The 17873-nt window shown below is 50.8% G+C and overlaps 1 protein-coding gene across 1 annotated transcript; it reads left to right on the top strand.

Annotated features, from left to right (window-relative positions):
- The first annotated feature begins 1928 nt into the window (after positions 1–1928).
- LOC144104119 (histone H4-like) lies at positions 1929–3045 on the top strand. The gene has a single exon (XM_077636946.1). It carries the CDS (start codon positions 2550–2552, stop codon positions 2859–2861), a length of 312 nt encoding a protein of 103 aa, XP_077493072.1. The 5' UTR covers positions 1929–2549; the 3' UTR covers positions 2862–3045.
- The last annotated feature ends 14828 nt before the right edge of the window (positions 3046–17873 follow it).

Raw genomic sequence — 17873 nt, 5'->3', positions numbered from 1 at the left:
TTTTGGTTCCTTTTTCCCATCCCGGGCGCTACCGCGCCAAGAAAGCGCCGCGTTGTGAAGGTAATACCTATAATCACTGTCGCGCCCCTTTTCCTTGCTATGCGTAGCTAAAGATACTCTTCAAGGCGCAATGGACACAACACACAAATCTTGTGTATTGAATGGAACTCCACTTACCGTTTCTGTCTGCCGAGCTTGCGAAGTAAAAAGAACGTGCACAAGGATGGAAGCAACTTAGCGGCGCGCATTGGCTCGAGCCCACAAAGAAATTATATGCTCGAGGCAGAGCGGCGCCATTTGCAAGCAGACGCCCGCCGTGGCGTGTTGTTGTCATGACAATGAGGGCTTGTTCCAACATCTGCTGCTTAGAAGGCCTCGTGTGCTGCAGTTTCAGTCGTACATATGGCGCCATCTGGGAGGCGCAGCGGGAAAAACGCGGCTGTCCCGATTCGACGCCGCCGGTACCGCCGATGCTGTGCTCATGACCTCGTCGTGGTTTTTCGCAAGAAAAAGCAGGAAATGCCTAGTAAAACACACACTTGTGTTTACTGTTGCGTTGATGGCCATCTCGCACCTGAATTCGTGTACAGTGATTTTCATTTGCGCTGCGCATTTGCTAATAATTGGTTTTTGGGGAAGGGAAATGGCGCAGTATCTGTCTCATATATCGTTGGACACCTAAACCGCGCCGTAAGGGAAGGGATAAAGGAGGGAGTGAAAGAAGAAAGGAAGAATAGGTGTCGTAGTGGAGGGCTCCGGAATAATTTCGACCACCTGGGGATCTTTAACGTGCACTGACATCGCACAGCACACGGGCGCCTTAGCGTTTTTCCTCCATAAAAACGCAGCCGCCGCGGTCGGGTTCGAACCCGGGAACTCCGGATCAGTAGTCGAGCGCCCTAACCACTGAGCCACCGCGGCGGGGCATATGTTTTTATTTTCGGGACTGCGCATTGACAGCACGACCGATCGTTAAAATCGAGCGGAGATGAAACGAAAAGAACCGCGGAGCTGGTTGACCTAAATAGAGCTTTTAGAGTCAGTGCTATGTACGCATGCCTGGCTCGACGTCTCAGGGCAAGTATTAAGACAAGACCAGTGTTGGTGAGCAAACGCGACATCTGTCCGTTCTGCAGAAGCGCCTTTCGATGACGGTTTCCTGCTGCTCGTATCGTAAGCTTCACGGCAGTCTAGCCTGCCGTAGACGCACGCTACTGGGAGGAAAGCTCATAGCAGAAGCGCATGCTTGCTTGCTAGCCGTTCGATCTGGATTCCCGCAAGAACCAATAGAAAACGCCGTTTGAAACAAGGAAGTCGATTTTCTAACATTGCCTTTATGGGTGTCACAACAGGTGCAAAAATACCGCCGCGATGCAGTTACGTTTTATCGTTTTTACTTGAAATCGTACGAGAGCAAAACGAAACGGCGCTGCCGGAGTAGTACGGCGTGCAGGGCGGACAGGCTAGCGTAGAGAGAGAAGCGACAGAGAAAATTGTCAGGTGAGTGCTATGTACGCACAAAACGAATTCAAGTCCGCGCCGCGCGCGCTAGTGTCAGCCACTATCAGAACAAACTGCGCAAGCCAGTACCACTGCCCATATTTGCAAAACGTAAAAAAGTGCTGCATATATAAAGCCGCGTGCACGTGGCGTCCTGCAGTCGCTAATTAACCGCGCACAACATACACAGGCTTGGCGTTGCATAATGTGCGACCGCGCACCAAACCGCTGTCTTAATACGCGTCAACATTTCCAGTCGTCCAAAAACTACATCACGCGCTGAAGAGCTTAAGCCGGTCATGTCTGCTGTTCTTTCTGGGGAGTGCGCTCAAGCGTCCCCACGCCGTCGTTTTGACCCAGCGAGCGAGAAAGCAAAAGAACAGCGATGGTCATCAACCCTGCTGGTGCATACCGACCATGCATACCAACTAAGCTCTCAGAGCAATGTTGTAGTGTCCATATATGCCTGACCCGGCGCCTCACGGCACACTTTCAAGACGACTCGTACTACTGAGGAAGTGTGTGGCCTGGCCGCCCTGCGAAAGTTTTCTTTGTTTACAACGCCCCCACAATGACTGTTTGGGTGTCGAGTAAGCCAAAACGAAGCGCTACCAGCAGAAGCACTCGTGCCAGGAGAAGCACCCAAGGCGCCGGTGGACAAAAAGCGCTCACGGCCGAGAACTGGTACTGGCTCTCATTGCTTTGCTTTTCATTTGCAACACAAACACGGTGTATGTGAGTGCGCATGCGACGCAAAGCACAAAAGCGGCGGAAAGAAGCCCTGTTCTAAAGCGCTAACGCTGTCGGGGAGCACGCATTTCAAGGCTCCCGCCGCCTCACATTACAGCGAACAGCCGCTTTGCACGCGCCGCGCATGAGGTGGCGCCACTTGCTCTGGAGCAGTGGCGCCACCATACCAGCGCACGAGGGTTCGTGTAGAGGAACGCTACGCTGGTCAGCGCTGGTGATTAATCTGCCGAGTACGCTCCTGGATTGTAGCTATCTACGGCTTTGCTGCTCCGTGTTGGGGAGTTCCGTTTGTGATTACCATGTCTGGTCGTGGAAAAGGCGGAAAGGGACTCGGAAAAGGAGGTGCTAAGCGGCACAGCAAGGTTCTTCGTGACAACATCCAGGGTATCACGAAGTCAGCCATTCGCCGTCTCGCCCGCCGTGGTGGCGTTCAGCGCATCTCCGGTCTCATCTACGAAGAAACGAGAGGTGTGCTCAAGGTATTCCTGGAAAACGTCATTCGCGATGCCCTCACTTACACCGAGCATGCCAAGAGAAAAACTGTGACGGCCATGGACGTTGTCTATGCTCTGAAGAGACGGGGCAGGACCCTCTATGGTTTCGGCGGTTAAGGACTTTTATTTGCCGACCATCTTCTCTACAGCGGACAGCGTTACTCCGGTTTGGACTATCTTTTTGTGTACAGTCTTGCAGTACTGTTCATGTGTAAACCCCAGTTTCTAACCAACTTCGCCGCCGCAACATCGCAGCCCATGTTCTGAATTTTTCAAGATGGCTGTCATTAGAACAAAAGGCTTCGGGCGGAAGCACATGATAGGAGTGCTACTTTTCGTGCACTTGTGTTCATAGGTGAATAAATGTTTCATCATCATCAGTGCCTATTGAGGGGCTTTACGCTGGCCACGCAGAGCGGTCTCCAAGGTAGAACTGGACGACCGTGTACGTGGCGTGGCGTTGGTATCCAACTGCAAAAAATTTGGAGGACGCTTAAGCTTCGCCTTTAATCCACTGGGTATTTCGGCGGAATCTCTGCCGCGGCAGCTGATTCCGCTCGCTCTCGCCGCCGAATGTCCAAATGTGAACGCGCCATAAGAGTGGAACGCGACAGCGTGTTGCAGCACTGCCAGGGAGTCCACGGAACGCCATCGCCCGTACGGCGCGACGCCTTGCCCGAGACAAATCGCTCTGCTACGTTCGGTGAAACGGACGCGCGGAGTGGCAAACCACATAGAAGCGCTGCCAGGCGCCTTGCCGAAACGCACGGGACTCCAGTTGCGGGACTCCAGGTGCGTTTACGCACCGCCGGCTCCCTCCCTAACCTTAACCCAGGCCTCCCACTGGCGCCGACTCCAGACCCGAACTGCTCCCTACCCTATTCTCCTTCATGCCTGCTACCCCAATCAATTCCTTTCTTGTAAGCTCTGCGGGAAACCGGGAGCCTTCCTTCATGTCCTCCTCACATGTCCTGCCTTCCCACACCCTCCATCCCCCACCACGGCGGAGTAATACTGGGAGACTCTCCTGGCCAGCTCCGCTGCTGCTGACCAGCGCCAGATAATTACCGATGCCCTGAAGCGGATAGCCCTCCAAGGGCTGTCCTTTGCCCTGTAAGGACATCCGCCTAAGGGTTGTCTCGTGCCATGTTAGGAGGTTTGCCCCCCTCGGTATTTGGCAATAAATGTTTCCACCACCACCACCACCCACACAAGCTTCGTGGTGAACGCGCTTTGGATGTGCGCTGCGTTGTTCGCCGCTCATCGCGTGATTCCTGCGTGCCCGCACGGCCCCACTGCGCCCGAAGAGAGATATGTCAGACGCGTCACTTCCTTTCCTTAAAATCAATTTTCATTTCATTTTCCTTTCCTTACGGCGCGGTTCGGGTGTCCACAGAGATATCTGAGACAGGCCTCACTTCCTTTCCTTAAACCCAATTTTCATTTTGTTTTCCTTCCCTTGCGGCGCGGTCCGGGTTGTCCATCGAATTATGTGACAGACGTCCCCTCCTTTCCTCGCGCTGCCGTCTCGCGCTATCAGCGAGGAGAGGGATTTTTCGCTCACGGCCGACGTCGACAACACCGGCTTTTCTGCGACAACGCTGTCGCGTTAAAACCTGCTTTGATTGCGTTCCGCACACTGGATAGGCAGCACGCCCACCCTGCCACACCCGCTGCGGTGGCTCAGTGGTTAGCGCGCTCGGCTACTGAGCCGGAGTACCCGGGTGGGAACCCGACCATGGCGGCCGCGTTTTGATGGAGGCGAAATGCAAAGGCGCCCGTTTGCTGTGCGATATAAGTGCACATTAAGTATCCCCAGGTGGTTGAAATTATTCCGGAGCCCTCCACTACGGTACCTCTTTATTCCTTTCTTCTTTTCCTCCCTCTCTCCCTTCCTTACGGCGCGTTTCGGGTGTCCACCGAGAAAAGTGAGACAGTTGCTGCAGCATTTCCTTTCCTCAAAAACCAAATTTCAATTTTTCACCCTGCCACCCTGGCAGGTGGCAGTCAATTGTTGATTGCGAGATGGTGGTGATGAAAATATTTTAATGAAATTGTTTAGGAGGTTGTAGCGGTGGTTAGTGCTCTCAGTCCGGAACCCCATTGCAAGGCCTAGCTGCTGTCCGGGCTCTTTCGATGAGTTCTTTTAAGGCGAAAGCTTTACTGGCCGCGAACTTGCGATTTCGCCGCGGCCGCACTCCAAGCAAGCACATGACGTCACAACGCGCGCCTCGATCGCCGCGGATATTTCTCGCTCCCTAGTCACAACTGCGCATGCGCCACTAGTAGCACCGAGCCACAGGTACAGTGAACTAGAATACTATCCTAGTGGCGCGAACGGAAAGGCGCGGGCGTGCCGTTAGGCGTAGAAACCACCAGGTGGCGCCACTGCAACTTTTTCTAGCGGCGTCGTGGCGTCGTCGCTGGAGCTTGTGTGTGTTTCTCCGAGTCGTTGTTCCGGTGTGGCGCATTAATACGCCTGTAGTTAATAAACATGCATGCCATTTGCTTCAACTAGCTTCAACGTAACCTCATAGGCACCTTTTTCCCCCTGCCGTGCCCCTTTGAGCACTTCGGCGATGATGAAAAACTGCGTCGTCGTATGCCGTCTGCTGCCGAGAACGGGCACCGGGCAATGAGAGAGGCTCACGGATTTGCCGGTGGATGTTAGTTGTCTAGGTGCATCTTTTGCCAAACTGATATTATTTATCTGCGATTATAGTTTGGTGCCCGATGGGGTATAACATCCTAAAGCAAATCAGGCGATTAGGGACGCCGCAGTGGAGGGCTCTGGATATTTCGACCACCCGGGTTCTTTAACGTGCACTACATCGCACAGTACACGGCCTCTAGCATATCGCCTGCATCAAAATGCGATCGGCGCGGCCAGGATCGAACCGGTGTCTTTTGAGTCAGCATCCGAGCACAATAACCACTGAGCCACCGCGGCGACTTAATTACAGAGAACTACACCCTCATTCGATCATCTGTGCGCGCACCTAGGCGCACGTAGCTACGTGTGATCTAGTCTTACGGAAATCAGTTTTTACCTGAGGCGGTTAAGCGGCCTCAGAAACGCATTTTGTTCAGAAAATTTTACCCATGACTGAAAATATTTCCAACCTAATTTTCGGAAAATTTTACTTGCAGTGTATGCATGGCATAAGCCAGGTTGATAAATAATACACGGGAGGCGAGCATTATACTTTTATTGACAAGTGCGGACATGTAAGAGAAAAACTGAAGCAAATATTGGTTTGATGGCAGGCACATTATTGACGTAACCAGCCTAAATTAGGTTACATAGAAATTTCATCCGTGGAAACAAGGCTGGGCTTGCAGCTACCCTAACAGGGTGCTTCGCAAATCTAAGCGCATCGACTCATTTTCAGGTACTTAAGCTTGACATTTCCGGTTGTTGCTGCTATTGATGCTTTTCATAAAAAAGTGAAGGCGGGTTGTTATGTAAAAAGCAGTGAGCTCGGCTGCAACATTCTCACAGTGGTCTGAACAGCCAATTAAGTCGAAGCTCTGTTTTTGCCTTAACCACATCTACAATACCAATGATACTGTCTGCATGTAGTTCCAGGAGGCTAAAACATGTTGTGAAAGCATTTTCTAGGTCAGCTACAAACTTGTACAGGGCGGCAGCGGGATACAGAAGACCACCGTTGTCTTTCATGCGAGTGAACTGGGCTAGGTTTAAGTTCCCAGCCGCCTCTTTGGTCAACAAAAGCAAATTGAGGCAGCTTTCACAGCCCGTCTTCAGGACACATTTCCTGGCCACATAACCAGCTATATAAAATATTAGCCGGCTGTCACTTGATGCCACAGTGCAAATGGAATGGTCTGGGGGTAATTTCGGGAGCACTGCATTTGCTGCATCTTTGTTGCCTGCATCGAGCAGTTTATCAAGACGTTCCTGCCTGCCACTATAGGAGCTAAATTTCCTGGCCAGCATCTGCATCCAAAGGGGAACAGCACGGATTTATCGTGAAGAATTTCAAGTTTTGTGTCTCTTCGTATCGATGTTGTTGCGAAGAGCATGCTGGCGTCACTGTCGCAATTTATCCGGCACCAGGTCTTTGAGGGAAGCATCACTCCTCGAGGCATGTTAACTGTGAAGGGCTCACTCTCGGTGGGGCCTGCAGCTTCATTTAGAGCGTTCAGCTCGGAAATCAAAACATCGGTTACAGGCTGACGAAGCGCTTCCTGCGCGACATCTACACTTTCATTCGGTGCGTCCTGTCGCTTGCTGTTGCTCCATGCCCTTCTTTCTGGCCTCTGTTTCGCTCTTCGGGCAGAAAGGTAAGATGGGCATTCAGGCAGGAGGGTAGGCACCGCACCATGAGCCATTGACGGCTTCCCAGGGGGAGTCGCACTTCGGAGCCATTTATAATGTGTATGTAGTCCCGCAATATGCACTCGGGCTCAAAGTGGCGCTCACAGACCGCTGAGGACCCAGAGAAATGTTTGTCATCTCTTCGCAGATTGCGCTCCCACTTCTTCCTAAGTTCGTCGTCCGTGGGAGCGGCGAACAAAGACGCCTTAGCAGCTCTTGGATAACCGCTCCGACAGCCCGGGGCAAAGCAATGGGAGTCGTCCGTCTTCCTTTTCGGCATCGTGCCTCTCTGTAGTGCCTTTATAGCACGAACTTCACACGCGCAAGACGATTTTCTCCGGATCACTCAGAGTTTACAGCTCGAGGAGCCACGCCGAAACGTAGAACGCAGACAAAACACTTCGTTTCAGCCAGTTCAGCGCCCGGAGAGCCGTTCCGAATGTGAGAAGCAGCCCGGCAGCGGCAGCGCGGGGCTAGTAAAAGGCGCAGTGGCGCCCCTTGCGGCGAGGAGAGGCGTTTTGCCTCAGCTGCTACGCTGCCGCGCGCCTCCGTTCGCGCCACTAGATAGGTATTCTAGTTCACTACAGCCACAGGTGTTCCGCTGCTGCGCAGCGCCGCGCCTTTCCTCAAAATGCAACTTTCAATTTTCAGTTTTTTCTTCTTTTCCTCCCTCCTTTATCCCTTTCTTTACAGAGCGGTTCGGTGTCCACAGAGATATGTGAGACGGGGTTACTGTGCTTTGTGCGCTCGCCGCGCCATCTGGCATGACGTCACACCGAGCGACTCGCCGCCGCAGCCGTTTGGTATGACATCACACCGCGTTCCTCATCGTGGCGCTCGCCTCCGCTCGCTTCGCCAGCTGCGTCGCATGCCTGATAACATATCGGAGGATTGAAAATGAGAGCTCGCGTGCGCCGCAACCACAGTTGTGTCGTCTTTAATGCGACAGCATAGCTAGACAACCAGACTTATCTGGATTTGGAATCAAAGATTATACAAGGCTAACCATGCTATGCCTAGCTTTCGCTACGTGTATCCTGGCATAGCCGAGCTAAGTCACTGCCAATTTTTTTACTCGTTTGGTCCGAGCTGGACAGAGCTGCCTCCCACCCTTCCTGCGTTGGCTAGTTATTAACAGTGGCCGCCTGATTTCGTTCGCAGGCCCATACCATATGGTACAGGTCCGCCTTACTCTCCCCGAAGAATTTGCATTGTGAGTCTGACTCCGGATCTACTGCGTATAGTCTTCGTGGGTTGTTGTAAGTGTTGGTCTGTAGCTTTAGGAGGTGTTGTTCCTCCCCTTTGTATAGTGTCTTAGCCGGCGGAGGGTAGACCCGACGGGATAATCTTAAGCGCTTAAGTATGCGAGGTTGGTCACCCAATCAACGCTGCGGCCTATAGCTGCAGTGCCGCGTGGCCTGCGACAACGTTGTCAGCGCTTATGCATGCAGCCCACATCCCTCTCCATCGACGTACCTCAAAGCGCGATTGAGGCGTGCACTGACCCAGGGCGCCATGTTATGCGCTCTTCCTTTCCTCAAAATCATCGGCGTCTAGAACGTTGTCAACGACACCAATGAACACAATGAACGCCGACAGTAGTAGCAGTAGTACTGTTGTTTATTCAAAAATTAAAACCAAGAGAAAGGAAACGATTTTTGCCAGCCCCAGCATCTGTCATCACTATGGAGGCGCCTGATCTGAGGCAGCGGAAATAAAGGATAGCAGGCAGAATGGAGAAATGAAATGAAAGAGGTGAGGGAGCAGTAAGAAATTATAGGGGAGAGGTAACATACACAAATACATTACACGATAATACATATATGCAGGTTGCACGCGTGTTGAGGCCATAAAAGAAGGGAAAGCACACGCACACAACACTATGTACATTGCAGCTGGAATAGAGGACAACAGCTGGAATGGGGCGTCCAGCTGTTGATCGTCCAAGGTAGCGCACACGGAGCGCTCGGTCACTGCGCGGCACTACCTGGCAACGAACAGACGGGACGTCAAGCCCGTCTGTTCGAGGAATGTACAGAGGCTCACCAAGGTTCGCTCACGGGTGCGCGCACTGCCCTGCGGCCACAATAGCGGCGTTTACATGACGGAGTTGAGTTGAAAACCGATTACTGGGTTCATGCATAAACACCGCGGAGTCGGGTCCGGGAGTAGAGGGAGCTAGTCCACTCAACTCTGCTGCAGGGGGTGGGTTGAGTCGCTCGACCCCAATGGCAGATGCCATGTAAACCGCATCGAGTCGAAGCGTCGGGTTAGTGGGAGGGGAGGTGATGAATGCGAACCTGTTCGCTTGCGCCGTAATGCCTCCGAGACAGTGCTGACGTTCCGCAATCTTGGAGGCTGCCACTGCCCTTTCCCGCTGCGCTGCTCGACGCTTGTCGCTGCAGTTGGACCGATCTCGACTCGCTGAAGACCGAGTTCATGTAAAGTAGTAGTAGTAAATGTTTATTTTAAAAATAATAGAAAGGAAGGTAAAAGATTTTTGCGGACCCCGGCATCTGCCATCACTGCGGCGGCGGCACCTGAGCTGGGGCAGCGGAAATACAGGATAGCGGGCAGTTTGAAGCGAAATGAAAGAGGTGAGGTTACAGTGAAAAAGGAAGGGGGAAGAGGTGATATTTACTTAAGATAACAACAATACAATTGTCCAAGTTGCGCGCATGTGGAGTCATAAAGAAAATAAAAAGAAAACACAAGCGCACAACAGCTGGGCACAACAAAAGCGGCTGTAGCGGAGGCCCCACCTACAGCTGTCACTGCGCTTGCGCGCTAGTTCCCCAGGCGCCCGCGAGAGGCGCTCCGCGGATTGTCTCCTCCGACGGCGTCACGAGACAAACGAGTCAAAATGATATTAAAGTCAGTGGAACTTTAAATGGATGGATGGATGGGATGGAAGGTACGAGCATCCTTTTTGAACCAGGGCAGTGGTTGTTGCCACTATGCTGTTTTTTTCCTTTATTTTTGTTTACTCTGCTGTAAGTTGTTCATACAATTCTCCATTTCCTTTAAAAAAACGTCTTCGTACACTTTAAAACTTCTCTCACCTCTCTGCTTTTGTACCACCAATCCTCCAATCGCTTTTTGCTAATTTCCACCGCAGATTTGTTTACATGACTAATTGTTATCTGTAAACCCTAAGGCCTCAGGAAGAGTGACTGTGCCTGCATCGACATCGGGATGGATAACATCGTATTTTAGGATGAGGTGTTCTATTGTTTCTTCAGATTTACCACACACAGCCCATGTGTCATCTTTTTCGTTAAATTTTTTTTTCTGTAGCTGCGCGTTCTAAGACACCCTGACCAAGCGTCAAAGAGGAGGGCACTGCCTCTCGAGTTATCATAAAACGTTTCCTTCCTGATCTGCCTTTTGCAGCATCGATATAGTTCTACAGTATGCTTCTTTTCCATTGAATCTATCCAATTTTTACCTTCGACGTTTTTAACCTGCGGTTTAATGCTCTTTCTTTCTCCTTCCTCGTCTCTGGCAAACTTACTGGCCAGCTTTCTAGTTCGTTTCCGCCACTGTGTGTCAACGCTCTTTCTGTACAGGTATTTAAATACCTTAGCTGCCCAGCGGTTATCATCCAATTTCCTCAGGCGTTCTTCGTATAGTATTTTACTCTAACCTTCTCGTGCTTCGAACGTTGGCCAGCCCATATCCCCCTGTACTGCCTCGTTTGTGGTTTTCCCGTGGGCACCTAGTGCTAACCTAGTGCTAACCATTATTCCTTTCCAAATACCTCTGGGGACTTCATACCTGTTGTACCGCCACAATGCCCTATGTTTCGTTATCCCGACATCTCTTCGCCCTTTTGCTATGAGAGACTTCGTGATTTTCCATGTACATATGCCCGTTGTTTACCCATACCCCGAGATATTTGTATTCGGCCACTCGGGTTATTTCATGGCCTTGTATTGTAAGCTCCTCATCAGTTGTGCCGTTGAAAACCGTCGCACCTGACTTTTAGTTGCGCTAAAACTGAAACCTAGACTGTCTCCTTCGTCTCCACAGCAATATGATATGCACAACCAGCGCCATCTGACGAGCATGAGGGAAGACATGGAACGGCGGGAGGTTTGAACCACCGCAGCAGGGCAACAAAGAAGAAAATGTGTTTCATGGGAGTCAACGCAAAGGGCTCACACACTCCGAGCCCCCGCGCTAACGCATTCCCTACGCATCAACAACATTGATAGCCCGTGACTTTTTTTGTCGCTCGATATTCCGAACCACAATGCCGATCCAGATAATTTCACAACTGGGCTCGCATTTAATGTTGACAGCCTTCTATTTCGCAACATATTTGCAGTAAATATGAAAGCTATGCACCACCCCCAATAATGACACTGCAGCATGTTATAAACACTCTCGAATCTCGTCGAAAATTCAGTCGGCTCGCTTTCTTCTATAACTGCCTTTCAGGTAAGCAGAAGTTGCCGGAATGTGTAAAGCCGCATTTATACCAGAAAGACTACACACACGTCCTCATTTCCTAGCTCCGATTTTGGCGAGAACAAACACTTCTGAACCCAATTCTTACCCAGAACTGTCACAGAGGGTAATTTTTTTTGCCGTAGCACACTTTTGCAGCAAGCGACATTGCCAAGGAATTGTAGAGTCAGTTCTTGTGTGGTTAACTGTATTTCGGTTGTTAAGAAATTTTCTGCTTGTCTAGTTTTCCTCAATTTACGTGTATGCAATTTCTTTTTAGAGTATAACATGCTTGTAACGTGTGAATTTATATTATGTCCTGGGTGCCCCTTCTGCCGTGACCATGTATATGTTCGTCGGGACAGCCTGACTGCCCCGGCTGGGTGAGGAGGGAAGTCTCCCTCATGGGGAAAGGGAACGGCGACGGGAGCGCCACCTCGTAGGTTACGCGGAATTCTGCGGGACCGGACAGAGTGTTCGGGATCCGGCCAGCGTCACGAGGGGTAGGAGCCGCACGCTCTCGTCACCTTCCGCGGCAGGCGCACGGGGATCCTTTGTGCCTTGCCACTGGACTTCTGGTTCCAGGCAGCGAAGCGAGCGCAGCAAACGCGCGCTCTGGTCGCCTTCCCCAGCAAATGCTAGGGAATGGCTTTGCCTCAAGAATGTTCGCCGCCGATACTTCCGAAGTCGCGCCCTGCCCCAGCCGGTAAGTCGGAAGTCCTTGTTACGTAGCCTTCTATTTCCGTGGAATGCCTCGTTGATGTTTTGTATCTAGCTGGCCCGCTCTGTGTATTGATTGCAAGTGTAATAAATAGCATACGAGTGTTAACGCTATTGTCGTCCCTTCTCTTTGTCCCTCGAGCACGAGCCCATCCGCGGTTAGCGAGCGGGAACGATGCATCCGCGGAGTGGGAGTGCGGGGTGGCGGGCGGAAGGCTGGTCCCCTTTATTTCCACAAGATAAATCTCCCACACCTACTCTGTTGGGCTATATATCTTTGAGTACTTAAATAAATTTATCACTATCAATAGGCTTAACCACAGAATGGGGGAGGGCATTACATTCTCTTATCGCCAGGTGTACAAACGAAAATCTGACTGCGTCTGTTCGCGCAAATGGAGGTTAGATCCTTTAATTGTTGTCACGTCGATGAAATGCACGTACGGCAGAACTAATCAGCAGCGCGCAGTAGGGTGTAAGTTTAAAGTACATTTCATGTAAAATGACAAGACGTGATATGTTAATCATTCTACTTTAACGGCGCCAAAATCACACGCACGCACGCACGAGAGAACAGAACGGGACAGAGTCACAGAGCGCCTGTCCCGTTTAGTCCCATTCTCTTCTCTCGTGTGTGCGTGTGTGTGTGTGTTCTGAAATGTCAGTTTCTGGTGTTCACGACGTTCCTATTCCGACGATGGCGTCAGCAGTGCAAGTAAAGATGAAGGAGGCAAGCTCCTCTTGGTTATTGATAATTCTTCACAAATTTGCCGAGATTAAAAAAAACGGAGTTATTTTAGTAGTTTGTCGCGGGTGGCGGCTCTGCGGAGCGCATAAGCAGACCTTGTCGCTCACAACATCATACTGGCACATCCAGAGAATAAATTTCTCAAAAGAAAACCTCGCTTTTTCGTTTGAATCACCGTTTTCGCGGGAAAAATCTCGTAGTTTTTTTTTCCGGGCAAATTGGATCCGTGGTGAAAAGTCTTCCTCAATATAAACCTTGGAGTCCTTAAAGGGGTAGAGACACCACATTTTTGTGTTGCGCCTGTCGGTTGTAAATAACGCGTAGCGATTCTGTAGGCATGATACAGGATGTTAGAAGCACGAACTCGTACTATATATTTATAATCGTACTATTTGTACCCACTAGTATCGGTCTCGGTTCCTAGTTGCCAGGTTTTTACATGACGTCAAAAACCAGGCAATGCGCTATCACGAGGGCCCGGAAAACCGTGACGTCGAGTGGGCACGTCGTCTGCTTGACACGCACGTAGCGCGCGTAAACATGGAGAGACGGGAGCAGGGCAAGTCGCAATGGCGAATAGCTCCGAGTCGGAAGGTGAAGAATTTTATTTTGGCGAAGGCACTGATTATTAGGCATCGGGGGACGACACAGACGATGAAGAAGAAGACGCCACGGCTGCGAACTCCTACAATCTGTACTTTTTGTTTTTCAGTGCGCTCTACTTGTTTTTCAAATGAAAGATCCTGTTGATCTGTCTCTTAGTTACCAGCGACAAAATATTCCTCAAGTTAAGTCATTAAAATGTCTTGGTGTCATTTATGATGACAGTTTCACATGGCGCTCCCACATTGACCATGTAGCAGCGAAATGGGCTCGTGCTGTGGGCATGTTGCGTAGATTAAGTAATCCCCGGTCTGGAATGCGGAGAGGTGAACTTTTGCTGGTATATGTGTTGTATGTCCGACCAATTTTAAAATTTGGACCTGTGCTTTTTTCTGGTACGGCTGCTTACAAAATTCGCCCGCTCGTTCTTTTGGAGCGGGAAGCGCTTCGGTTGTGCCTTGGCCTCCCCAATTGTGTGGCCAATAACGTGCTTTATCTTGAAGGCCGTATTCCTCCTTCATAATCTAGATTTCAATTCCTAACTGTTCAGACGTACCTAAGGATATATGAATCAGATTTACGCCGCTCCTTGTCTGTTTTTTGTTGCCAGCCGACTTCTTTTTTTGGAGTCCACTGGCCTAGATTTCATACCCCGCAGGTAGTTATGGTACAAAATTTGCTTGAACCTTTAAATGTTCTTTTGTATAACATCCTTCCGACAAAAAACAGTGGGTACTCTGTAGAAATTGTCTGTGATGATATTTTTCCGAAAAACGCTAAGCATTTACCACCCCTAATTTTAAATGGATTATTAGAGGACCATTTACAAAGCCTACCTATTAGCTTAACGATAGCTACTGACGCCTCCCAATGTGATGAAAAGGCAGAGGCGGGAATATTTTGCTCGGTTCTAGATTCCTCTTTTTCTGTGCGGCTTCCCGACTACGTCCCAATTTTCCTAGCGGAGTTTCTGGCGGTGGTGCTTGCTCTTCGCAAACTAGAGCCAGCTTTCTCTTCAGTGGCTGTCATTACAGACTCTCTTTCTTTGTGTTCGTTTTTTGCTTCCGCTGTAGATTCGCCAATTCTATACGCCTTCCATTCCTTACTGCCTCCGCATTTGAGCCTTGTTCACATGATATGGGTCATAGCGGTGTGACAGCCAATGAACTTGCGGACTGCCTGGCAAAGGCGTCCCTCAATGGCCCCGTTCTACCTATCGTTCCCGCTACAGCGTACATTATAGCAGCGGGGTTCTGGCGACAAAATTTGTTAAGAATGACAACTGAATCACTTTTAAGATCTGATGATTACCTGCACCTGAGGTATTCATGGAGCAGGCAATCATGCCATTCACGGCAGGTTGAGGTATCTCTATCAAGGCTCCGCTGCCGGATCCGTCCCTTAATTTTTCGTTTGCACAGGTCTTGGTTGGCGCTTAATCCCGTCTGCGTATTTTGTGGTGAGCACGAAACCATAGACCATTTTTTGTTGTTTTGTCAACGGTACAACATGATGCGAAGACGGTTTTTAGAGAAACCTCTACAACAGCTTGGCCTTTGTTTGAACAACCCAGTCTTGTTGTAAGGAGCCACCATACTTGGGTACAGCCACAAGTCTGTTTTTACTGCCGTGCAAAATTTTTTAATGGAATCAAACGGCTACCTTGTTAATTTTTTTTTTCAATATTATTTTTATTCTTACAATTATCATTATCATTTACCTACTCGGCTATAAGCATCAGTCTCGATCTCCTGCGTGCGTTATGCACTTCCCTTTTCATTTCGTTGTTGCTTTTTGTTTACTTCTTCCGGAAGTTCTTACCACTCATTTTAATTTCGTCCAGGAATTATTTACCTCAAAAACTCTCTGTGCCCCAAATTCTTGGCCAATTCCCCTATGTGGGCCTGTGCCATACTATGTGGACAACAACTACAACCACTTTATTTTTGTCCCGCTGGCCGGCGATTCCGAAGAGGAGGCAGGCGTCTGGCCCGACGCAGTTCTGGTGGTGCCAACGGACGCCGAGCGTATAGACTTCAATTGGTAAGCAGTGTTGCTGTCGCGTTATTTTGCTGCTCGTCTAAGGGATTTTTGTTTGTTTTCGTCCAGCTGCAGTGTCCGATCTGTTTGCCATTATGTCAGTCACTGCCAGTCAAACGTCGCCAAGGACAAAAAAAAAACGAGTCCACTAACACGTACAACCTCGCATGCTGTAGCTCGGCCTTTGCTGTTTGCGTAAACAATGCGTACATATTTTGTCGCGAGCACCCATTACGCCGTTTGGATGCCATTTCTCCCTGAACTGTTAGCACGTGTTCTCCCCCACATGTATAGTGCCGTTGACTTTGCGTGATTGAGGAGTATAATTTTGGCGGTCCAGCACACCTCTATTCGTTTCTTTTATTGTTTTGTTCGTGCTCCATGAAATACACGATCTTGCGTGTGTCGCATGATTCCTATGTGGCGAGCGTGCGCTAATTCGATAACTCGCAAAAACGCGCCTGGTGCATGCACAAAGCGCTATTTCCGGAATTGCCTTCAGCTGCGGGCGCGACGGCTTGCAAGTGCAGTTTTGCGTGCTTGAATAGTAGTATAGTAGTAATAATAAAAATAACGACGTTTATCGTAGGTGTGAATGCGGCCGCTGTCGCGCCATGGACACCGTGCTCGGGTCTGTGTGCTGCCGTGAAATACCTGAAGTAGCTGCCCACATCCCCGAGTGTGCGCAGTGCATCACCAGCAGCAACACGTCTGTACAGGGGTGCCTTAACATCTACGCACTGCAACTTGCATATCTGGCACCTACGGCTCCTGCGCGCCCTGGCCTGCTGCCTCGGAGGTACAGCGAGAGATCGTCGGCATCGCGGGAAAGCGGAGCACACCCCTCTGTGCTGTGCAGCAGCTGGTCAAGCCGTCATACAGGAGGAGCCCCAGGACCATCTCCTCGTGTACACCGACGGCTCAGTGGCCCGCGACAGCTGCTCCCTTGCAGCGGCGGCTACCATTCCCGCCCTGCAACTGCACATCCAGCAACACGCAACCTTCCTGGGCTCCTCCACCACGGCGGAGTTGAAGGGGATGCGGCTCGGGCTGGACCTGCTGCTCACCCTCGGCCCTCTGCCGCCCAGGAGTGCTCTGCTGTGCGACTCCCGCGCCGCCCGCGCCGCCCTCAGCCGCCTGCAATCTAACGGCCGCGGTACTCCACTAGTGCGGGAAATTCGCTCGCGCATCGAGCGCCTCGCGCAGAGAGGATGCACCGTGCGTGCACAGTGGGTGCCCGGTCACTGCGGCACCGCCGGAAACGAAGAAACTGACGAGCTCGCGACCACTGCACATCAACTACCTGCCAGCGGTCTGCCCCTTGCTCTGGAGGACGTGCGTGCGGCCATCCACGACCATCTCCGAAAGCAGCACCCCGATCCACGCATCGCAGGAGGTGAGCGCATCGACAGTATCACCGGCTGTCGCGCACTTACACGGTCGCAACGTGTAATGATCCTCCGCGCACGCATTGGCTGCGTGTGGCCCGGGGAACGACGGGAGCGTAACGGAATCGCGACGAGTGATGTGTGTGACGGATGCGGTGCAGTGGAAACACTAGAACACCTGCTCCTTCACTGTGCCGCGTTCGAGATGCTCGTCGCGATATGCTTGCGGCCTATTGGGCGCAGGGCATACTGCCAGACTCCATCAAGACGCTATTGTGGCCGCAGGGCAGTGCGCGCACTCGTGAGCGAACTTTGATGAGCCTCTGTGCATTCCTCGAACACACGGGCCTGACGTCCCGTCTGTTCTCTGTCAGGTAGTTACACGCAGTGACCGAACGCTCCGCGAGTTCTACATTGAACGATTAATAACTGGACGCCCCACACCAGTTGTAGCCAACACAGTGCTGTGCGCGTGTTTTAATTCCTCTAAAATGAACTAATCACGCGCACAACCTGGACACATTTCTTATTGTGTAAATAGTTTGTATACATTACTTCTCCCCCTATCCTCTCTTCCTGTCCCCTCACCTCTTTCATTTCATTTCTCCATTCTGCCTACTATCCTTTATTTCCGCTGCCCCAGCTCAGGTGCTTCAGTATCGATGGCAGATGCCGGGGCTAGCAAAAATATTTTCCTTCCTTTTTACTACTATTTTAATAAAAAACCACTACCACCACCACTACTGGAAGACAGACCGGCCTCGTCAACGCACCAGAGATCCAAATGTAACTGGATGCTGCATGTTCGATCATATAAGAGAGGCACTTGCAAAATT

This window comes from Amblyomma americanum, chromosome 1, assembly GCF_052857255.1.
Source record: "Amblyomma americanum isolate KBUSLIRL-KWMA chromosome 1, ASM5285725v1, whole genome shotgun sequence".
In the NCBI taxonomy this organism is placed as follows: Eukaryota; Metazoa; Arthropoda; class Arachnida; order Ixodida; family Ixodidae; genus Amblyomma; species Amblyomma americanum.
Note: the sequence above shows the minus strand (reverse complement) of the source record. Positions and strands in the feature narration are given on the sequence as shown.